Source organism: Babylonia areolata, chromosome 6 (assembly GCF_041734735.1).
Source record: "Babylonia areolata isolate BAREFJ2019XMU chromosome 6, ASM4173473v1, whole genome shotgun sequence".
NCBI classification, from domain to species: domain Eukaryota; kingdom Metazoa; phylum Mollusca; class Gastropoda; order Neogastropoda; family Buccinidae; genus Babylonia; species Babylonia areolata.
This window is the reverse complement of record NC_134881.1, coordinates 39,154,517-39,178,865: the sequence shown is the minus strand read 5'-3', so window position 1 is coordinate 39,178,865 and position 24,349 is coordinate 39,154,517. Positions and strand designations below refer to the sequence as shown.

The following is a 24,349-nucleotide window of genomic DNA, read 5'->3' as shown; positions in this document are numbered from 1 at the left end:
ACAGACAGATAGATAGACTTCAGACAGAGACAGGCAGAGACAGACAAATAGACATCAGACAGAGACAGGCAGAGACAGACAGACAGACATCAGACAGAGACAGACAGACAGACAGACAGATAGATAGACTTCAGACAGAGACAGGCAGAGACAGACAAATAGACATCAGACAGAGACAGGCAGAGACAGACAGACAGACATCAGACAGAGACAGACAGACAGACAGACTTCAGACAGAGACAGGCAGAGACAGACAGACAGACATCAGACAGAGACAGGCAGAGACAGACAGACAGACATCAGACAGAGACAGGCAGAGACAGACAGACAGACAGACTTCAGACAGAGACAGGCAGAGACAGACAGACAGACATCAGACAGAGACAGGCAGAGACAGACAGACAGACAGACTTCAGACAGAGACAGGCAGAGACAGACAGACAGACATCAGACAGAGGCAGGCAGAGACAGACAGACAGACATCAGACAGAGACAGACAGAGACAGACAGACAGACAGACTTCAGACAGAGACAGGCAGAGACAGACAGACAGACATCAGACAGAGACAGGCAGAGACAGACAGACAGACATCAGACAGAGACAGGCAGAGACAGACAGACAGACAGACTTCAGACAGAGACAGGCAGAGACAGACAGACAGACATCAGACAGAGACAGGCAGAGACAGACAGACAGACAGACTTCAGACAGAGACAGGCAGAGACAGACAGACAGACATCAGACAGAGACAGGCAGAGACAGACAGACAGACAGACTTCAGACAGAGACAGGCAGATACAGACAGACAGACAGATAGATAGACAGACTTCAGACAGAGACAGACAGACAGACAGACAGACATCAGACAGAGACAGGCAGAGACAGACAGACAGACTTCAGACAGAGACAGGCAGAGACAGACAGACAGACAGACAGACAGACTTCAGACAGAGACAGGCAGAGACAGACAGACAGACAGATAGATAGACAGACTTCAGACAGAGACAGGCAGAGACAGACAGACAGACAGACATCAGACAGAGACAGGCAGAGACAGACAGACAGACAGACTTCAGACAGAGACAGGCAGAGACAGACAAACAGACAGACATCAGACAGAGACAGGCACAGACAGACAGACAGACATCAGACAGAGACAGACAGACAGACAGAAATCGAGAAATTATCACACCACCACCACAACAACAACACCTCTACTTCCCAGGGGAATGAATTGTTAATTTAAGATCGTTATGCAGCCATTCAGGTGGTGTCAGCGTTATTCTCCTGCCCGCTTCCTCTTTACAGCGAGCATCTCCTCACCACCCCTCCTACACACACACACACACACACACACACACACACACACACACACACACACACACACACAAATACACACATCCTTTAATTCTGCTGACATTGCCCTCATCAACGGTTCCAGTGTTCAGCTTCACACACACACACACACACACACACACACACACACACACACACACACACATCCTTTAATTCTGCTGACATTGCCCTCATCAACGGTTCCAGTGTTCAGCTTCACACACACACACACACACACACACACACACACACACACACACACACACACACACACACACATAGTCACCCCCCACACCCCCAGACACCCCCCTCAACCCCCTCACCAAACAGACAGACAGACAGAGATATCCAGCCAGTCAAGCACACAAACAGACAGACAGACAGAGATATCCAGCCAGTCAAGCACACAAACAGATAGAGATACACAGCCAGTCAAACACACAAACAGACAGACAGAGATACCCAGCCAGTCAAGCACACAAACAGACATACAGACAGGCAAGCAGGCAGGCAGACAGACAGGCACAGACAGACAGACTTGCAGACATTCAGACAGACAAAGATTGTGGAAGCTATTCCCCCTATACATGTCTCTGATCGATGGCCTCGGAACGCTGTCAGGTGATAATCACGTGGTTCCTGTCAATGCCCGGATGAGCCGCGCACGCGTCTGACAGGATGGTGGCCATAGCGTGCCAAAAGGATGATGAAAAAAGGATGGCAACCATAGCGTGCCAAAAGGATGGTGTCAAAAGGACGATGAGCATAGCTTGCCAAAAGGATGGTGACCATAGCGTGCCATAAGGATGGTGCCAAAAGGATGGTGGCCATAGCGTGCCAGAAGGATGGTGACCATAGCTGAGCATAACGTGCCAAAAGAATGGTGACCATAGCGTGCCAAAATGATAGTGACCATAGCGTGCCAAAAGGATGGTGACCATAGCTGAGCATAGCGTGCCAAAAGGATGGTGACAATAGCTGAACATAGCGTGCCAAAAGAATGGTGACCATAGCGTGTCAAAAGGATGGTGACCATAGCGTGCCAAAAGCATGGTGACCATAGCGTGCCAAAAGGTGTCAAAAGAATGGTGACTATAGCGTGCCAAAAGAATGGTGCCAAAAGGATGGTGACCATCGCTGAGCATAGCGTGCCAAAAGGATGGTGACCATAGCTGAGCATATCGTGTTAAAAGGATGGTGACCATAGCGTGCCAAAAGGCGAGAGTTGTCTGGGATTCCCGCCCTCCTCAGACGAGCCCAAAGCACATCAGCCTAAGCTGGCCTCAGATGAATTAATCGCTTCCATCTGACGGAACTCTTTTTTGCGGGGAGGGGGGAGGAGGGGCGAGGGGGACGGGGGGGGGGGGGGGGGGGGGGGGGTACTATCCTGCTTAATTGGAGGTCTGCGTGTCAGCTGGAGCTGATTAAAGCCCTTGTCTACTGATATACATCTCTCTCTCTCTCTCTCTCTCTCTCTCTCTCTCTCTCTCTCTCTCTGTGTGTCTCTCTCTCTCTCTCTCTATATATATATATATATATATATATATATATATATATATATATATATATATGGTTTTTAGGGGACGGGTTTTAGTCGACGCGATATGTGTGTGGTGTGTGTGTGTGTGTGTGTGTGTGTGTGTGTGTGTAATGATTTAACGCATTTTCATTTTTAAGTGACATTAAACGTGTAGTTCATGTGCGTGTGTGTGTGTGTGTGTGTGTGTGTGTGTGTGTGTGTGTGTGTGTAAGCGTGTGTGTGTGCATGTGTGTGTATGTGCGTGCTTCTGTACGTGTATGCCCTCGCGCGCACGAGCGCGGTGTTACTCTTCTGAATCAATATTTATTGCACAAAGTGCATGTGCATCTTTGTATGCGTTTGTGTGAGCACGTGGTGTGTGCGCGTGGAGAGCGCATGCGCGTGTATGTGTGTGTGTACTTTCGTGGGTACGTGCGTGCTTGTGTATGTGTACGCCTCCGCGCGTGCGAGCTCGGCGTAACTGCAGTGAAGCAATACTGCACAAAGCAATTCGTGAATGACAATCGATGGCATCAGTGATATCCCAAATTGAGGGAGAGGAGGGGAGCAAGAGGAAATTGACTCACCGCCCACCGACCAGTAAATAACCAATTCAGATATCGTGTTTTCGCATCAGCGCCGTGCCGAACAATCACCCTTCGCGTTTCCTTTGACATAAGAACGGCGCCAAACAAGACAACGAGAAATATGTTTCCCTTGTCAGCTTTTGAATCCACACACTGTCTTCTTCGATCAGTTCACCAGCAAGGATGCTGTTCCACACAGGCTGAAAAGACAGGCTGTCGTATCGAGCTGTTCATCCAGCCAGCAAAGAGACTCCGCCGTTATGGAGCCTTCTAACAGAGTTCAACACGGGATTGTTATTCCGGAAGGCCTTAGATCAATATGGAACAATAGATAGTTGTTGTTCTATTTGTTATTTGCTTTTTATCGCACATGTTCTGTCCGTGAACACGGAGTTGTGTTATTGTGAAAGACGTTTGATCAATATGGAACAAGAAATAGCTTTCGTTTTTATCTTATTTTCCTTTTTATCTTATTTTACTTTATAATGCACGTGTTTGTCCGTGGAGTTCACATGTACCATTGTCGTCATTTGCGGGCTGATGGTGTGGAGAATGTTTATGATGTGTGGATGTGTAAAGGTGTGGAGAATGTTGATGGTGTGTGGATGTGTAAAGGTGTGGAGAATGATGATGGTGTGTGGATGTCTAAAGGTGTGGATAATGTTGATGGTGTGTGGATGTCTAAAGGTGAGGTGAATGTTGATGGTGTGTGGATGTGTAAAGGTGTGGAGAATGTTGATGGTGTGTGGATGTGTAAAGGTGTGAAGAATGTTGATGGTGTGTGGATGTGTAAAGGTTGAAGAATGTTGATGGTGTGTGGATGTGTAAAGGTTGAAGAATGTTGATGGTGTGTAGATGTGTAAAGGTTGAAGAATGTTGATGGTGTGTGGATGTGTAAAGGTGTGGAGAATGTCGATGGTGTGTGGATGTCTGTGGCGTGGAGAATGTTGATGGTGTGGAGAATGTTGATGGTGTCTGGATGTCTAAAGGTGTGAAGAATGTTGATGGTGTGTGGATGTCTGATGGTGTGGAGAATGTTGAGTGTGTGTGGATGTCTAAAGGTGTTAAGAATGTTGATGGTGTGTGGATGTCTGATGGGGTGGAGAATGTTGATGGTGTGTGGATGTCTAAAGGTGTTAAGAATGTTGGTGTCTGGATGTCTGATGGGGTGGAGAATGTTGATGGTGTGTGGATGTCTAAAGGTGTTAAGAATGTTGATGGTGTGTGGATGTCTGATGGGGTGGAGAATGTTGATGGTGTGTGGATGTGTAAAGGTTGAAGAATGTTGATGGTGTGTGGATGTGTAAAGGTTGAAGAATGTTGATGGTGTGTGGATGTGTAAAGGTGTGGAGAATGTTGATGGTGTGTGGATGTCTGATGGTGTGGTGAATGTTGATGGTGTGTGGATGTGTAAAGGTGTGGAGAATGTTGATGGTGTGTGGATGTCTAAAGGTGTGGAGAATGTTGATGGTGTGTGGATGTGTAAATGTTGAAGAATGTTGATGGTGTGTGGATGTGTAAAGGTGTGGAGAATGTTGATGGTGTGTGGATGTGTAAAGGTGTAGAGAATGTTGATGGTGTGTGGATGTGTAAAGGTGTGGAGAATGTTGATGGTGTGTGGATGTCTAAAGGTGTGGAGAATGTTGATGGTGTGTGGATGTGTAAAGGTGTGGAGAATGTTGATGGTGTGTGGATGTCTAAAGGTGTGGAGAATGTTGATGGTGTGTGGATATGTAAAAGTGTGGAGAATGTTGATGGTGTGTGGATGTCTAAAGGTGTAGAGAATGTTGATGGTGTGTGGATGTCTGATGGTGTGGTGAATGTTGATGGTGTGTGGATGTGTAAAGGTGTGCAGAATGTTGATGGTGTGTGGATGTCTAAAGGTGTGGAGAATGTTGATGGTGTGTGGATGTGTAAATGTTGAAGAATGTTGATGGTGTGTGGATGTGTAAAGGTGTGGAGAATGTTGATGGTATGTGAATGTCTAAAGGTGTGGAGAAAATTGATGGTGTGTGGATGTCTAAAGGTGTGGATAATGTTGATGGTGCGTGAATGTCTAAAGGTGTGGAGAATGTTGATGGTGTGTGGATGTGTAAAGGTTGAAGAATGTTGATGGTGTGTGGATGTGTAAAGGTTGAAGAATGTTGATGGTGTGTGGATGTGTAAAGGTGTGGAGAATGTTGATGGTGTGTGGATGTGTAAAGGTGTGGAGAATGTTGATGGTGTGTGGATGTCTGATGGTGTGGAGAATGTTGATGGTGTGTGGATGTGTAAAGGTGTGGGGAATGTTGATGGTATGTGGATGTGTAAAGGTTGAAGAATGTTGATGGTGTGTGGATGTGTAAAGGTTGAAGAATGTTGATGGTGTGTGGATGTGTAAAGGTGTGGAGAATGTTGATGGTGTGTGGATGTGTAAAGGTGTGGAGAATGTTGATGGTGTGTGGATGTCTGATGGGGTGGAGAATGTTGATGGTGTGTGGATGTGTAAAGGTGTGGAGAATGTTGATGGTATGTGGATGTGTAAAGGTGTGGAGAATGTTGATGGTGTGTGGATGTGTAAAGGTGTGGAGAATGTTGATGGTGTGTGGATGTCTGATGGTGTGGAGAATGTTGATGGTGTGTGGATGTGTAAAGGTGTGGAGAATGTTGATGGTGTGTGGATGTCTGATGGTGTGGAGAATGTTGATGGTGTGTGGATGTGTAAAGGTGTGGAGAATGTTGATGGTGTGTGGATGTCTGATGGTGTGGAGAATGTTGATGGTGTGTGGATGTGTAAAGGTGTGGAGAATGTTGATGGTGTGTGGATGTGTAAAGGTGTGGAGAATGTTGATGGTGTGTGGATGTGTAAAGGTGTGGAGAATGTTGATGGTGTGTGGATGTCTAAAGGTGTGGAGAATGTTGATGGTGTGTGGATGTGTAAAGGTGTGGAGAATGTTGATGGTATGTGGATGTGTAAAGGTGTGGACAATGTTGATGGTGTGTGGATGTCTAAAGGTTTGGAGAATGTTGATGGTGTGTGGATGTCTGATGGTGTGGAGAATGTTGATGGTGTGTGGATGTCTGATGGTGTGGAGAATGTTGATGGTGTGTGGATGTCTAAAGGTGTGGAGAATGTTGATGGTGTGTGGATGTGTAAAGGTTGAAGAATGTTGATGGTGTGTGGATGTGTAAAGGTGTGGAGAATGGTAATGGTGTGTGGATGTCTAAAGGTGTGGGGAATGTTGATGGTGTGTGGATGTCTAAAGGTGTGGAGAATGTTGATGGTGTGTGGATGTGTAAAGGTGTGGAGAATGTTGATGGTGTGTGATGTCTAAAGGTGTGGAGAATGTTGATGGTATGTGGATGTGTAAAGGTGTGGAGAATGTTGATGTGTGTGGGTGTTAAGTGGGAGAAGGGATGGTGTGTGTGGTGTCTAAAGGTGTGTGAGATGTTGATGGTGTGTGGATGCTTGTGTGTGTGGAGATGTGATGTGTGTGTATTCCCAACAGTGATCTGGCATGTTCTGTTGTTGTGTTGTCGATGTCTAAATGTTTGTGAGAAGATGCTTATCCTGTGCTGTTAACGACAAAAGTATAGAAAGTGTTTGTATGTGGATGTGGGAAACATGTAAGAAGAAAACAAAACATAAAAACATGGGTTGTGAAATGGATGTAGAGAATGTTGACGGTGGGCGTGGTATTCTGAGGTGTGATGGAAGAAAAGTGCAGTAGGGAAGTGATAATGTTGGAGAAAGTGATGTGAGTAAGTGGAGTATGAAAAGTGAGAAAAGGATCGGAGTCGTGGATGATAACGAAAGGTCTGGATCAGTTCAACTGTGGAGGCGTTTCCGTTCGACAACATGAGTAATGGCCCGGAAATGCAGCATGGTGTCTGATGGTGAGGAGAATGTTGATGGTGTGTGGATGTCTAAAGGTGTGGAGAATGTTGATGGTGTGTGGATGTGTAAAGGTGTGGAGAATGTTGATGGTGTGTGGATGTGTAAAGGTGTGGAGAATGTTGATGGTGTGTGGATGTGTAAAGGTGTGGAGAATGTTGATGGTGTGTGGATGTGTAAAGGTGTGCAGAATGTGATGGTCTGTGAATGTCTAAAGGTGTGGAGAAAATTGGTGTGTGAATGTCTAAAGGTGTGGAGAATGATGATGGTGTGTGGATGTGTAAAGGTGTGGAGAATGTTGATGGTGTGTGGATGTGTAAAGGTGTGGAGAATGTTGATGGTGTGTGGATGTGTAAAGGTGTGGAGAATGTTGATGGTGTGTGGATGTGTAAAGGTGTGCAGAATGTTGATGGTGTGTGGATGTCTGATGGTGTGGAGAATGTTGATGGTGTGTGGATGTGTAAAGGTGTGGAGAATGTTGATGGTGTGTGGATGTCTGATGGTGTGGAGAATGTTGATGGTGTGTGGATGTGTAAAGGTGTGCAGAATGTTGATGGTGTGTGAATGTCTAAAGGTGTGGAGAAAATTGATGGTGTGTGAATGTCTAAAGGTGTGGAGAAAATTGATGGTGTGTGGATGTCTAAAGGTGTGGAGAATGTTGATGGTGTGTGGATGCCTGATGGTGTGGAGACAAAAGCAGTTCTGTAAGCGCTCTTTAAATATGCGTATGAAGTGTTTCTCATCCCCAACTGCCCACAGGGAGAGACAGACAGACAGGGATCGTCCCGAAAAAAAACAACAGTAACCACCCCCCCCCCTTACCCCCCCCCCCCCCCCCCCCCCAAAAAAAAAGACAAAAATAAATAAATAGATAAAAATAAAAAAGGTTCCGGCAAAGAAGAAAAAAACCCACTTTGATCAGTCTTAGTTCTGATCGATTGCCTGTAACACGACAGGTGATAATCAGAGGCGTCACGTGGGCCTTTTAATGCCCGGATGAGCCTGGGCCCGTCTGTCAAGTATGGCTCACAAGGAGCGCCAAAAGTTGGAGATTGATGTGGAGTTGAGTTGGGGTGGGGGGAAGGCCTCCTTTCGGCTGAGATAAACAGCAGGCCCGATTCGCTGGGTCATTAATTCATTAATTAATCAGCACCATCTGTCACGGACGACTCTTTTAGTACGCTTCCAGTCTGGTTCAGCCAGCCATTTATCTTGGGGGTGTTGTGGCAGAAATCGTACTCCCTGTTTGTGCAGGTTCATTCTGTGTGGGTTTGATGGGGAAGAAGGAGGAGGTTGTGTGTGTGTGTGTGTGTGTGTGTGTGTGTGTTACTCTGCCTTGCTGTGTGTGTGTGTGTGTTTCTGTCTTCCTGACACTATGTCGACCCTCTCTGTCTCTGTCTCTGTCTGTCTGTCTGTCTGTCTGTCTCTTATTCTCGCTTACTCGTTTATCTGATGAAGTACTTTCTTTATCCATTCCAGCTGTTAACGACAAAACAAAAAAACGACTGTTTAGTATGTGGAACTGACATATGGAGAAAGCATGTAAAAAGAAAAAAAAACAAAAAAACCCAAACAAACAAAAAACACATGGGTTGTGAAAATGGACTCACTGTAATGAGAAGTGTCGACGGTTCGGGCCGTAGGTTTTTCATCGGGCTCTGTGATGAGAGAGGAAAAGGCAAGCCCTAGGGAAAGTGATGAGTATTATTCAGCAGAACACCCAAGAGATGTGAGTACAGATGAGGTATGAAACAGTCAGAAAAAGGACTTACAGGAAGTCCGGAGATGAATAACGAAAGGTCTGCATCAGTTTTCACTTCTCGTGGAGGCGTTTCCTCGTTCGGACAAATCCATGCACGCTACACCACACCCACTAGGCCCAGGCCAGACCAGCAGCATAACCCAACGCGTTTAGTCAGGCCTTGAATGCATGCATGCGTGTTTGTGTATTTATCAGAGTGGATTTCTTCTCCCGAAGTTTTCCAGCGGACAGCCCTTTTGTTGCCAATGGTTCTCTATCAGTGCGTCAAGTGCGTGCTGCACACGAGGACCTCGGTTTGTCGTCTCGTTCCAATGACTAGACGATTAGTTGGATTTTCTGTTTCAATCTAGGGAGAAACGGGAAAAGCGGGAATGGAACCTAGATACTCACGTTTATTGTATGGGCAGATGAACGTCTTAACCATTCTGCCACATTCCTCCAAGGTCTATGTATGTCCGTAAGGGAAAACCAACACCTGTACCAACAAAAACAACAATAATACCACCAACACTACCAACACTACCAGCAATAGCAACAGCAATAACACCACCACCAACAACAATATCAACAACACCAAAACAACACAACTACTGCCATCACCACCAACACTACCACTACCACCACCACCAACAACAACAACAACAACAAAACCCCGTCATATTGACTAATGTACTCATTAGCTGCTACCAGTCGAATGTGCGCGTCTGTGGGTGTGTTTGTTTGCGTGTTTGTGTGTGCATACGCTTGTTCGTGTATGGGGTGCACTTACTTGACGCATGCAGTTTATTCATGGGCAACTTGTGTGTTGCATCACAATCATCATCATCGTCATCATCATCATCATCATCATCACCACCACCATTATTATTATCATTGTTATTGTTATTATTGTTATCATTCAGGCGAGGCGGAATCGGTTGAGCGTTTTGTTCCTCACCCTGTGATCAGCAGTGAGCAGGGCTGGAGCCCCCTCTACGTGTGTATGCGCAAGCAGAAGATCAAATACGCACGTTAAAGATCCTGTAATCCATGTCAGCGTTCGGTGGGTTATGGAAACAAGAATATACCCAGCATGCACACCCCCGAAAACGGAGTATGGCTGCCTACTTGGCGGGGTAAAAACGGTCATACACGTAAAAGCCCACTCGCGTATATACGAGTGAACGTGGGAGTTGAAGCCCACGAACGCAGAAGAAGAAGAAGAGAAGAAGAGGCCCCCTCTTGGGCAGGCATGGTGTTGTGTCCTGGAGGAAGGCCCTTTAGTCTTATGTCCACTCACAACACCCAGGAGTGAATGGGTTTCGAACCCCGATTGGGGAAAGTTAAAACGGCGGAAGAAGAGGAGGGCTGGGCCCTGCCTTCCTGTACCGAGTCCTGGACACAACGGACATGAGTTCACTCCCCCCAATGGCCGTGAAAGGCTTTGGGCCCTATAACTCTGTCACCTTGTTATCACCATGATCATGGTCTGTCTGTCTGTCTGACTGTCTGTCCTTCCTGCAGGAACCATCCACTGATGATAATGATCATGGTCTGTCTTGTCTGTCCTTCCTGCAGGAACCATCCACTGATGATAATGATCATGGTCTGTCTTGTCTGTCCTTCATACAGGGACCATCCACTGATGATAATGTTCATGGTCTGTCTGTCTGTTTGTCTGTCTGTCTGTCTGTCTGTCTGTCTGTCCTTCCTGCAGGAACCATCCACTGATGATAATGATCATGGTCTGTCTGTCTGTCTGTCCTTCCTGCAGGAACCATCCACTGATGATAATGATCATGGTCTGTCTGTCTGTCTGTATGTCTGTCTGTCTGTCTGTCCTCCCTACAGGGACCATCCACTGATGATAATGATCATGGTCTGTCTGTCTGTCTGTCTGCCCTTCCTGCAGGAACCATCCACTGATGATAATGATCATGGTCTGTCTGTCTGTCTGTTCTTCCTGCAGGGATCATCCACTGATGATAATGATCATGGTCTGTCTGTCTGTCTGTTCTTCCTGCAGGGATCATCCACTGATGATAATGATCATGGTCTGTCTGTCTGTCTGTTCTTCGTGGAGGAACCATCCACTGATGATAATGATCATGATCTGTCTGTCTGTCTGTCTGTATGTCTGTCTGTCTGTCTGTCCTCCCTGCAGGGACCATCCACTGATGATAATGATCATGGTCTGTCTGTCTGTCTGTTCTTCTTGCAGGAACCATCCACTGATGATAATGATCATGGTCTGTCTGTCTGTCTGTCTGTCTGTCTGTCTGCCCTTCCTGCAGGAACCATCCACTGATGATAATGATCATGGTCTGTCTGTCCTTCCTGCAGGGATCATCCACTGATGATAATGATCATGGTCTGTCTGTCTGTCTGTCTGTCTTCTGTCTGTCTGTCTGTTCTTCCTGCAGGGATCATCCACTGATGATAATGATCATGGTCTGTCTGTCTGTCTGTCTGTTCTTCCTGCAGGGACCATCCACTGATGATAATGATCATGGTCTGTCTGTCTGTCTGTCTGTCTGTCTGTTCTTCCTGCAGGGACCATCCACTGATGATAATGATCATGGTCTGTCTTGTCTGTCTGTCCTTCCTGCAGGGACCATCCACTGATGATAATGATCATGGTCTGTCTGTCTGTCCTTCCTGCAGGGATCATCCACTGATGATAATGATCATGATCTGTCGTCTGTCTGTCCTTCCTACAGGGACCTTCCACTGATGATAATGATCATGGTCTGTCTTGTCTGTCTGTCCTTCCTACAGGGACCATCCACTGATGATAATGATCATGGTCTGTCTGTCTGTCTGTCCTTCCTACAGGGACCATCCACTGATGATAATGATCATGGTCTGTCTGTCTGTCCTTCCTGCAGGGACCATCCACTGATGATCATGATCATGATCTGTCTGTCTGTCTGTCCTTCCTGCAGGAACCAACCACTGATGATAATGATCATGATCGGTCTTATCTGTCTGTCTGTCCTTCCTGCAGAGACCATCCACTGATGATAATGATCATGGTCGGTCTGTCTGTCTGTTCCTCCTGCAGGGATCATCCACTGATGATAATTATCATGATCTGTCTGTCTGTCTGTCCTTCCTGCAGAGACCATCCACTAATGATAATGATCATGATGTCTTGTCTGTCTGTCCTTCCTACAGGGGCCATCCACTGATGATAATGATCATGGTCTGTCTTGTCTGTCTGTCTGTCCTTCCTGCAGGGACCATCCACTGATGATAATGATCATGGTCTGTCTGTCTGTCTGTCTGTTCTTCCTACAGGGACCATCCACTGATGATCATGATCATGATCTGTCTTGTCTGTCCTTCCTGCAGGGACCATCCACTGATGATCATGATCATGGTCTGTCTTGTCTGTCTGTCCTTCCTACAGGGACCATCATCTGTCCGGCCACAGAGTGCTTCGTCCACTGGCGGGACCCCCTGACCAGCAAGGAGTGGGGACTGAACTTCTCCACTCCCACTGACGCCACCCGCTTCAGGGACTGCTGTTCGGTCAGTGTCTTCTTCTTCTTCTTCTTCTTCTTCTTCTTCTACTACTACTACTTCTACTCCTCCCCTCCCATCCCCCCGCCCCCACACCCCTCCCCCCCCACCCCCTCTCCCCTCGCCCGACTCGTCCTCAGAAAGAAAAGATCTGAGCACATCACTCCTCTTTTGCAACATCTCCACTGGCTCCCTGTCTCACACCGAATAAAAGTACAAGATCAGCACTCTATGTTATAGATGTATTCACAAAACTGCCCCTTCCTATCTCTGTGGCTGCCTTCTACCTCTACACTCCATCTCGCTCACTACGATCGACTTCGGATCCACTCTGTTTACGCATACCCAGATTCAAACACTCGACTGTTGGCCGCCGTTCTTTCTCTGTCTCTGGACCTTGCGATTGGAATGAACTTCCTCTTTCGCTTCGTCAAGTCTCCACACTCAGCTCTTTCAAGTCTGGCCTTAAAACTCACCTCTTCCCAAAATAACCTCCCTTGCCTGCCCTTCCTTGTCTTTAGTTTCTACAGTTTTAGAGTTATGCATGCCTGTGAATGACGGGTGTGAAAGCGTTTTGATTTGTCTCTGCACAAGATTCAGCGCTATATAAATACCATTATTATTATTATTATTATTATTATTATTATTATAAAGACTGACAATTGTTGTGCTGCAGAGAACTGTTTACCAGAGTCCCGCAGATCTGTCAGTTGTGAGTCAGTGTAAGTGTTTCTGCAAATGGGTTGCCCGACAATTCTGAACTGTGGTGTCCATCATTAATTTTATTTCTGTCTTGGCCTCTTCAGTTCCCTGCGGGATTGTTTTAGCAAAGCCGTTTGTCTTGTTGCACGTTACCTATAGGATTCACAAAGAGTTTAGCACCACTTGGGAATTTGCACTTTTCTTCCTGGGGAGCACGGCAAAGTGACGCTGAAGTTTTGGTTTCAAACGTGCAGTTTTGTTGTTAGTTATATGTTGTTTGTTGTATGTTGTTTGATGATATACTTTCTTTGTACATGACTGCGATTGTAACTTACTTCTTCAGGTCCCTTCAGAATGGGCCGTTGGTCTTCTGGAGAAAAAAAAATCATTTCTCTCTGTCTCTGTCTCTGCCTGTCTATCTCTGTCTCCCTGTCTCTCACTTCTCCCAGAATCTACCTCACTCTCCCAGATCCCTCTGAATCAATCTCTGTCTTTCTGTGTGTGTGTGTGTGTCTGAATCTCTCTGTCCCTGTCTCTGTCTCTGTCTCCTTCCCTCCCTCCAAACCTTTCACCCTCTTTTCATTCTTTCCGCTGTCCCGCTCTCTCCAGGGAAGCGGCATCGAGGGGAAGAGAGGAAAGACCCACATCGATTCAGCCCGGCCACGGTTTTCATCTCCCACACCCCTACACCCCACCCTCACCGTCCCCGTCCCCTTCACCCCTCACCCCCTCACCCTCACCCCCTTTCTTCCTGCTGTTCTGACGCCCCCACACACCCCCGCCCTTTTAGCCCGCCCCCCCCCACCCCGTACCCCCCCCCCCCCTTACCCCTCTCCCAACAAACTGTAGGCTGTTTGGGTAGAGATCTGTAACCCCGGAGAACTCGAGAGATGCGTGGAGATCTTAGAGGTGTTTACTGTGTGATTTAGAATCACCTCATCTTTTCTTTCTCCTCTTTTCAGCTGCGTCTTATGCGTGACCCGATCAGTTTTCGTTTTAATGTGCATATTTTAATGGTTGTTGCCCCCGCCCCGCCCCCACCCCCCTCTGCGATTAAAGTTTGTAATGCTGATAAATGGTGATGGATGGGGGGTGGGGGGTATAGGGGCTTGCTCTGTGCGCCTATCTGTCTGTATCTGTCTTTTTCTTCACCATCCATGGAGATCCAAAGCTACGTTTGATTTGTTTTGTTTCAACCGACAAGCTGACACCTGCACTGCAAAACCAGTTCCGATCTCTTCTCTATGTGAGCATAAAGCACATGCACATATTTTATTCTTGTCTCCCAGATGCCCAGGTTCTACTCTCTCACATCAACTCGTATACATACCAGGCCTCGTCCTCCACAGAAGAACACACACACACACACACACACACACATACACACACAAACACACACACACACACACACACACACACACACACACACACACACACACACACACACAAACACACACACACACACACACACACACACACACACACACGACCACGACACCGTACCACAATACACCACACCACACCATACCATTGGCACAACCACCACACCACACCACAACACCACATCACCCCACACCACACCACACCAGACCACATCACCCGCACACCACACCACATGACCCACCCCACACAACACCACATGACCACACCACATCACACCACACTACAACACATCACACCAGGCCACAACACATCACACCACACCATGTCACCCCACACTACATCACACCACACAATGTCACCCCACACCACACCACACCACACAACACCACATGACCACACCACATCACACCACACCACATCACACCACACAATGTCACCCCACACCACACCACACCACACCACACCACACCACGCCACATCACACAACACCACACATCTCCACATCACACCACCCCACACCACATCACACCACACAATGTCACCCCACACCACACCACACCACACCACGCCACATCACACAACACCACACAACCCCATACCACACCACATCACCCCACACCACACCACACCACATCACCCCACCCCACACAACACCACATGATCACACCACAACACAACACATCACACCACACCACATCACAGCACACCACCCGCACACCACACCATATCACCCCACCACACACCACAACACACCACACCACCCCACACCAGACCGATCAACATCTCAGGAAAAAGGAGAATGTCAAAGAGAAAGGGGGGTGGACCCAGAAGGGAAAGGAGAAAGAAGTGCCAGCAATGATCAGAGAAAGGGGGGTGGACCCAGAAGGGAAAGGAGAAAGAAGTGCCAGCAATGATCAGAGAAAGGGGGGGGGGGGTGGACCCAGAAGGGAAAGGAGAAAGAAGTGCCAGCAATGATCAGAGAAAGGGGGGTGGACCCAGAAGGGAAAGGAGAAAGAAGTGCCAGCAATGATCAGAGAAAGGGGGGTGGACCCAGAAGGGAAAGGAGAAAGAAGTGCCAGCAATGATCAGAGAAAGGGGCGTGGACTCAGAAGGGAAAGGAGAAAGAAGTGCCAGCAATGATCAGAGAAAGGGGGGGTGGGTGGACCCAGAAGGGAAAGGAGAAAGAAGTACCAGCAATGATCAGAGGGGGGGGGGGTGGATCAGAGAAAGGGGCGTGGACCCAGAAGGGAAAGGAGAAAGAAGTGCCAGCAATGATCAGAGAAAGGGGGGGGGGGGGTGGACCCAGAAGGGAAAGGAGAAAGAAGTGCCAGCAATGATCAGAGAAAGGGGGGGGGGGTGGACCCAGAAGGGAAAGGAGAAAGAAGTGCCAGCAATGATCAGAGAAAGGGGGGTGGACCGTGAAGGGAAAGGAGAAAGAAGTGCCAGCAATGATCAGAGAAAGGGGGGTGGACCTAGAAGGGAAAGGAGAAAGAAGTGCCAGCAATGATCAGAGAAAGGGGGGTGGACCCAGAAGGGAAAGGAGAAAGAAGTGCCAGCAATGATCAGAGAAAGGGGGATGGACCGTGAAGGGAAAGGAGAAAGAAGTGCCAGCAATGATCAGAGAAAGGGGGGTGGACCCAGAAGGGAAAGGAGAAAGAAGTGCCAGCAATGATCAGAGAAAGGAGGGTGGACCCAGAAGGGAAAGGAGAAAGATGTGTCAGCAATGATCAGAGAAAGGAGGGTGGACCCAGAAGGGAAAGGAGAAAGATGTGTCAGCAATGATCAGAGAAAGGGGGGGTGGGTGGACCCAGAAGGGAAAGGAGAAAGAAGTGTCAGCAATGATCAGAGAAAGGGGGGGGGGGGTGGATCAGAGAAAGGGGCGTGGACCCAGAAGGGAAAGGAGAAAGATGTGCCAGCAATGATCGCTGCAGTCGGACCTTTCAGCTACTGAGAAAAAAAACACCCAAACTTATCCCGGAGGTGGGTGGTGGGGGTGAAGGAAGTCCACGAAGACGGCGTGCGGGTGGGTGAGGTCCACGAGGAGGGCGTGGGGGTGGGGGAGGTCCACGAGGAGGGCGTGGGGGTGGGGGAGGTCCACGAGGAGGGCGTGGGGGTGGGGGAGGTCCACGAAGAGGGCGTAGGGGTGGGGGAGGTCCACGAGGAGGGCGTGGGGGTGGGGGAAGTCCACGCGGAGGGGGTGTGGGTGGGGGAAGGTCTACGAGGAGGGCGTGGGGGTGGGGAAGTTTCACGAGGTACACAGGGGACCCATCGCAATCCGTTGATTCACAGCCTATTTTCCCCGCCCCCCCCCCCCCCCCCCACCACCACCACCAACGCCCCCCCCCCCCCTCCGCCCCCCACCATCCCCTCCTGCGTGACAGCACACAGACAACCTGTGGTTACAGGCCATGACTGGGGGGAGTGGGGAGGGGGTGGGTGGCGTTAGTGTGACCTCAACTTGACCCCTTTTCCACTGGCACAATACCACCACCACCCCTTCCCCCCCACCCCCTCCTCGAGTCCCCCCCCCCTCCCCCTTCCACCCCAACGCTTGATCTGCGTCCCAGACAGTTTTATTTTGCACGCTTCCTTTTTCTTCTTCTTCTTTGGAATAGAATAGAATGAAGGAATGGAGTGGAAGTCTGGTGAGTGAGTGACTTTGTGGGGACGACCTTGACTCCATCGCAATCCCTGTGGACAGTGGTGGAATAGAGGAACTCTGTGTGTGTGTGTGTTTGTGTGTGTGTGTGTGTGTGTGTGTGTGTCTGTCTGTCTGTCTGTCTGTCTGTCTGTCTGTCAGAATGTTTGTGTCTCTGTGTGTGTATGTATGTGTGTCTGTCTATCTGTCTGTCTGTCTGTATATGTGTGTGTGTGTCTGCGCCTGTGTTTGTGTGTGTGTGTGTGTGTGTGTGTGTGTGTGTGTGTGTGTGTGTGTGTGTGTCTGTCTGTCTGTCAGAGTGTGTCTCTGTGTGTATGTGTGTCTGTCTGTCTGTATATATGTGTGTGTCTGTGCCTGTGTTTGTTTGTTTGTGTGTGTGTATGTGTGTGTGTGTGTGTGTGTGTGCGTGCGCGCGCGCGCGCGTCTGTCTGTTGTCTGTCTGTCTCTGTCTGTATGTCTGTCTCTGTGTGTGTGTGTGCGTCTGTCTGTTGTCTGTCTGTCTCTGTCTGTATGTCTCTGTGTGTGTGTGTCTGTGTATGTGTCTGTGTCTGTATGTGTGTGTGTATGTGTGTGTGTGTGTGTGTGTGTGTGTGAGAGAGAGAGAGAGAGAGAGAGAGAACTCCAGGCAGAACAAACAAATCGTAAATTTCATTCCGTGCAGCAGCGGACAAGCATGCACACAGGGGAACTTATTCGGGAAATCCCTGTATGAAAAGAGAACGAAGGCGTTGTCAAAAACAACTTGTCAGAAGTCCAGTCGTTTTGTTGTCAGACCTTCACGCCCAGTTTCAGTTTCAGTTTCAGTAGCTCAAGGAGGCGTCACTGCGCTCGGACAAATCCATATACGCTACACCACATCTGCCAAGCAGATGCCTGACCAGCAGCGTAACCCAACGCACTTAGTCAGGCCTTGAGAGAAAAAAAATGAGATAATTACATTAAAAAAAAAAGAAAAAAGAACTACTAATAATAATGATAATATGTATAAGGCGCAAAAACTTGATGAAGTCAACTATAAGCGTACAACAAAAGTAATAAAAAAAAAAAAATTTCTGCCCCATCATCTGCACCGTTTCAGTGGCATTACTCCCACGCCGCTCATTTAGATTCCCCCATACACGGCCACACCCGGGTTCGTTCGTCGCAGTTCCAGCGTCGGCAGTCCACAGGGAACCATCGATGTTAGGTCGCCAGGAGGCCACACACCAGAGGAGACCCTGCACTGCTGCTGAGTCACTTCGGTGGTGTTCAGTGGTGCCTGTTCTGACTTTACGTACTTAAAATAAATTTATTTATTCACGCCCGCCCCATGAATACTGACTTCGCTGCAGCAAAAGTGTTTGACGTTCAAAGTCCAGTCGTTTTGCTTTTCACCGGACGTACGCAAGTCAGTGCCCATATACTGGACCCCTGCTTTTTTCACAGCAGCACACCTTTGATTGACTGGAGAAAACAGTGAGCAGAAAGCTATCAGCAACAGTGAACAGAAAGCTATCAGCAACAGTGAACAGAAAGCTATCAGCAAACAGTGAGCAGTCAGCTATCAGCAAACAGTGAGCAGAAAACTATCAGCAAACAGTGAGCAGAAAGCTATCAGCAACAGTGTGCAGAAAGCTATCAGCAACAGTGAGCAGAAAGCTATCAGCAACAGTGAGCAGACAGCTATCAGCACACAGTGAGCAGAAAGCTATCAGCAAACAGTGAGCAGTCAGCTATCAGCAAACAGTGAGCAGAAAGCTATCAGCAACAGTGTGCAGAAAGCTATCAGCAAACAGTGAGCAGAAAGCTATCAGCAACAGTGAGCAGACAGCTATCAGCACACAGTGAGCAGAAAGCTATCAGCAAACAGTGAGCAGTCAGCTATCAGCAAACAGTGAGCAGAAAGCTATCAGCAAACAGTGAGCAGAAAGCTATCAGTAAACAGTGAGCAGTCAGCTATCAGTAAACAGTGAGCAGAAAGCTATCAGCAAACAGTGAACAGAAAGCTATCAGCAAACAGTGAGCAGTCAGCTATCAGCAAACAGTGAGCAGAAAGCTATCAGCAAACAGTGAGCAGTCAGCTATCAGCAAACAGTGAGCAGTCAGCTATCAGCAAACAGTGAGCAGAAAGCTATCAACAGTGAACAGAAAGCTATCAGCAACAGTGAGCAGAAAGCTATCAGCAAACAGTGTGCAGAAAGCTATCAGCAAACAGTGAGCAGTCAGCTATCAGCAAACAGTCAGCAGAAAGCTATCAGCAAACAGTGAGCAGTCAGCTATCAGCAAACAGTCAGCAGAAAGCTATCAGCAAACAGTGAGCAGTCAGCTATCAGCAACAATGAGCAGACAGCTATCAGCAAATAGTGAGCAGAAAGCTATCAGCAAACAGTGAGCAGTCAGCTATCAGCAAACAGTGAGCAGAAAGCTATCAGCAAACAGTGAGCGAAAGCTATCAGCAAACAGTGAGCAGTCAGCTATCAGCAAACAGTGAGCAGACAGCTGTCAGCAAACAGTCGTTGGAAAAGCTCGTGTGTCTGCCCCAGCAGCAACAAAATGGTAACTACGACTTCGGTTTTACAGAATATTTAACTTTTCTTGTTGATATCTTCGCCAATACTTGTTCGGATTTCCCAGTTTTTTTCACGATGTTGTTCAGAGTTCAATGGCATTTTTGTAGAACTAAAATTTGCACGGGAGTTCCTCCATTAAACTTGATAATTATGTCGATTTTCTCGCTGCCGTGTGAAATACGTCTGAGCCTTCTCGCGAGACCAGGGAAGAGAGGGTGACGGAGGGTGGGGGTGGGGGCAGAAAGAAAAAAGAGGCAGAAAAACAAAGTGAAAGAGTAAGGAAGGGATGAATATGCCGGACTCACTCCCACCAGACGACTCCATGAATATTCATAAGCACGACGTCGGTCATCAAAATCCAGATACACAAGTGCAGCCAGAGGCCACAGAAATCCCTTCATGGTGCGCTCAGGTTCTGGAGCTGCCGAGTCCAGAATTTCTCTCTGTGGCATTTTGTTCCAGAATAAACGGCATGGGAGTTTTACGTAGTAACAACAGTAGCATACATGAACAATAATTTGTTCCGAATTTTTCTGCGAGGTGTGTGTGTGTGTGTGTGTGTGTGTGTGTGTGTGTGTGTGTGTGTGTGCGCGCGCGCGCGCGATCTGTTTCTTTCTACCAAGTTGAGCACTTCCTTTGCATTGAAAAATGCACCGTTCAGTTCAAACCTGGGGCTTGCAGCTTGAAACATGCATTGGTTATCTGCGCCCTATTAGCAATGTTCAGTTACGGAAGATAAAATAGAGAGAGCGACAGAGAGGGAGAGAGAAGTAGAGAGAGAGAGAGATGTACAGACAGACGGACAGACGGACACGCCGACAGGCAAACAGGCAGGCATGTGGAAAAACGGATGTCAGAAGACAAAAAGAAAAGCAGAGAAAGAAAGACTAAATAAATGAATGGAAAAATAAATGAACGAATGAATGAATGAATGAACAGATGAATAAATGGATAGATATATAAGTAACTTCTTCAGGTTAGGGGCATAGCCCTTGCTACTGGTACCATGTAACCCAGTACTACCTGCCGCATTTGAAGTCTCCCAACGACGAACCAGGCGGAGGAGGAAACCTTTCCCAACGGCTGTGAAGGCGGAAGAGGATGCCCAAGGGCAGGGGGAGCTCTTATCCTTGGCTGGAAGTCCTCCTAGGACACGGAACTCCGAAGAAAAAACCTGCACCTGCCGAGGCCGTCCTACACGTGGCAGTATCTGCACCTGTGGGACTGTGAGCGTCGGTAGGCGAGAGAGAGGGGAAGGGACTGCACAACTCCTGCACAACCAGGCTAATGTCGGAACGGAAGTGACGCTGCGCATCGCCAAGGCCAGCTCCGCCTTTGGAAGACTCAACAACAGGCTGTGGAACAACAAAGGCATCAGGCTCAGCACCAAAATCAAAACCTACAGAGCTGTTGTGCTGACCACCTTGTTGTACTGCTGTAAAACATGGACGACGTATCGCCGTCACATTCAACAACTTGAGCAGTTTCACCAGAGATGCCTACGAAAGATCCTCGGCATAAAGTGGCAAGACAGGGTCTCCAACCTCCAGGTCCTAGAGAGGAGTGGTCTGCCCAGCATCGAAAGCCTGCTGATCCAGTGCCAGCTACGCTGGACAGGACACGTTGTCCGCATGACAGACAGCAGGATCCCGAAGATGCTACTGTATGGCCAGCTGAAGGAAGGCCACCGCGAACTTGGAAGACCCTGCAAGCGCTTCAAGTTTCAGTTTCAGTTTCAGTAGCTCAAGGAGGCGTCACTGCGTTCGGACAAAACCATATACGCTACACCACATCTGCCAAGCAGATGCCTGACCAGCAGCGTAACCCAACGCGCTTAGTCAGGCCTTGGGAAAAAAACCCAAAAAAACCAAAAAAAAACAAACAAAAAAACACACACACAAAAAAAAAAAACAAAAAAAAAAACGGGGGAATAAATAATAGATAAGCTTGCATAAATAAATAAATAAATAAATAATAATTATAATATAGAAAAAGGTAGTAGTAATAATATTAGTAATACTAATAAAATGATAATAATAAAACATAAATAAATAAATAAATAAGACAACAATGGTGATAAATAAGCAAATAAATTTAAAAAATGAAGACACACATTCACACATACACCCACACATGCATAACAGAAATGCACCAGACATGCAGTTTCACATATATGAAAGCACAGTCAAATACATATAAACGTACATGAGCTCCAACACACACACACACGCATTACCGTGCACCTCCTCTACCCCCCTCCACACACTCATTTCTAGTCTAAGTATCGCAGCTTCCACGGCACACACACACACACAAACACAAACACACACTCACAGAGATGAACACTTACTTGTACAAGCGCTTCAAGGACACCTTGAAGACAAATCTCAAAGCCTGTGACATAGACATCGCTTCCTGGGAAACTGATGCCCTTGACCGCTCTCGTTGGAGGACTAGTGGCATAAAGACGTTTGAAAACAAGAGAACGCTGGCCATTAAGGAGAAGCGTGAGCGAAGGAAGCAGGGCTCAACTTCTGAAGACGTTTTGCCTTGCAACACCTGTGGGAAGTGCTGCGCATCCAGAATCGGCCTCTTCTCCCATATGAGGATACACACCGACAAGTAAGCCTGCCTGCCTACTCATCCGTCGGTCCGACGGGAGACTCCATCGAGATATAAGTATATAGATAAGTAGATGAATTAATGAATAAATAAACGGAGACAGATAGACAGACAGTCAGACACAGAGTGATTTGTAGAGTGACCTTCATCCTGCACTAAATGACACTCTTCAGTCCGGCAAAAAAAAGGCCTCTCTCTCTGCCTGTATGTCTGCCCGTTTGTCTGTCTGTGTCGGTGTATGTCAGTCTCTTTGTCTGTCTGTGTCTGCCTGTCTCTCTGTCTGTCTCTCTCTGTCTGTCTGTCTGTCTCTCCCTATCCCTCCCTCCCTCTATCTCACCCTCTCTCTCTCTTTCCCTCCCTCTCTCTCCCTCTCCCTCCCTCCTCACTCTCTCTCCCTCCAATCCTCCCTCTCTTTTTTCATGTACACTTTATGTAAACTCCAGTCTCGGTGTCTTTAAAAGACTGTATCATAAACACCTAATATCAGAGCTAAGTTCTACGAATCCGTGTAATTACTGAGACTGAAAAACAAGTGATATATTCTCAGTATCCTTGTCTGTGTGACCATCTCCTTCCCTCTCTCTCCTCCTCTGTCTCCCTCTCTCTCTCCCTTTCTCTCTCAACAGTTTCTCCTCTCTCTCCTTCTTCGTACCTGCGTCCTTCCCTCTCTCTTTTTCACGCAGACGCATACTATGTTTTTTTGTGGAGACTTGTGTATTTTCTATGCCATTCATTTGTTCTTTTGTTTTTAATTTTGGTGTTGTTGCCATGCGGTGTGTATGGGTTTTTTTCCCCCACTTTTATCTTTTATTTTTCCTAGACTAGTATAAAGGTTTTCTTTACGAGGGTAGGATGAAAACAGGTCGATAAATGCCCATTCCTTTTTCCCTCAACAAAGTTTCGATTTCGATTTATCTCCCACTCTCTCTCTCTCTCCATCCCTCTCTCTCTCTCTTCCTCTCTCCTTCTCTCCCACCCTTTCTCTCTCCCTCCCTCTCTCTCTCCCACCCTCTCTCTTTCTCTCTCTCTCTCTCTCTCCCCCCTGTCCCCCCTCTCTCTCTCCCTCCGCCACTCTCTCTTTTTCGCTGTCCCTCCCTCTGTGCCCCTCACTCCCCTACTCTCCCTCCCTCCCTCTCTCTCTCCCCCTCCCTCTCCCCCCCCTCTCTCTCTCTCCTTCACTCCCCTACTCTACCTCCCTCTCTCTCCCTCCCTCACTCCCCTACTCTCCCTCCCTCTCCCTCCCTTCCCTCTCTCTCTCCCTCCCTCCCTCTCCCTCCCTCCCTCTCCCTCCCTCCCCTCTCTCTCTCCCTCCCTCCCCCTCCCTCCGCCACTCTCTCTTTTTCGCTTTCCCCCCCTCTCTCTCCCTCAGTCCCCTACTCTCCCTCCCTCTTTCTCTCTCTCTCTCCCTCCCTCCATCTCTCCGTCCCTCCCCCTCTCTCTCCCTCCCTCCGTCTCTCTCTCCTTCTCTCCACGTTTTAGATTTCCCAGGACCCCTGGCACTTGGTACCCAGAACATCCTGCCGAACATGGCAGTGATCTCTGGAGGGAAGAAGGAGAGATGAGAAAATGGAGCTGGGGGAAGGGGTGAAGGTGAGGGGAGAGAGGGGTGTGTGGAGAGGGAAGGGGGATGGATGGATGGACCAGTTGATGGGATAGATGGACCAGTTGATGGGATGGATGGACCAGTTGGATGGGATGGATGGACCAGCTGATGGGATGGATGGACCTGTTGATGGGATGGATGGACCAGTTGGATGGGATGGATGGACCTGTTGATGGGATGGATGGACCAGTGGGATGGGATGGATGGACCAGTTGATGGGATGGATGGACCAGTTGGATGGGAAGGGTG

The 24,349-nt window shown here is 48.0% G+C and overlaps 1 protein-coding gene across 1 annotated transcript in view; it reads left to right on the top strand.

Annotated features, from left to right (window-relative positions):
* Window positions 1-24,349, top strand: part of LOC143283515 (uncharacterized) — a 69,656-nt gene that overhangs the window by 11,391 nt on the left and 33,916 nt on the right. The window contains exon 2 of the mRNA XM_076589759.1: window positions 12,470-12,591. Within this exon, the coding sequence (XP_076445874.1) occupies window positions 12,470-12,591 (122 nt within the window). The remainder of the gene's footprint in view (window positions 1-12,469; window positions 12,592-24,349) is intronic.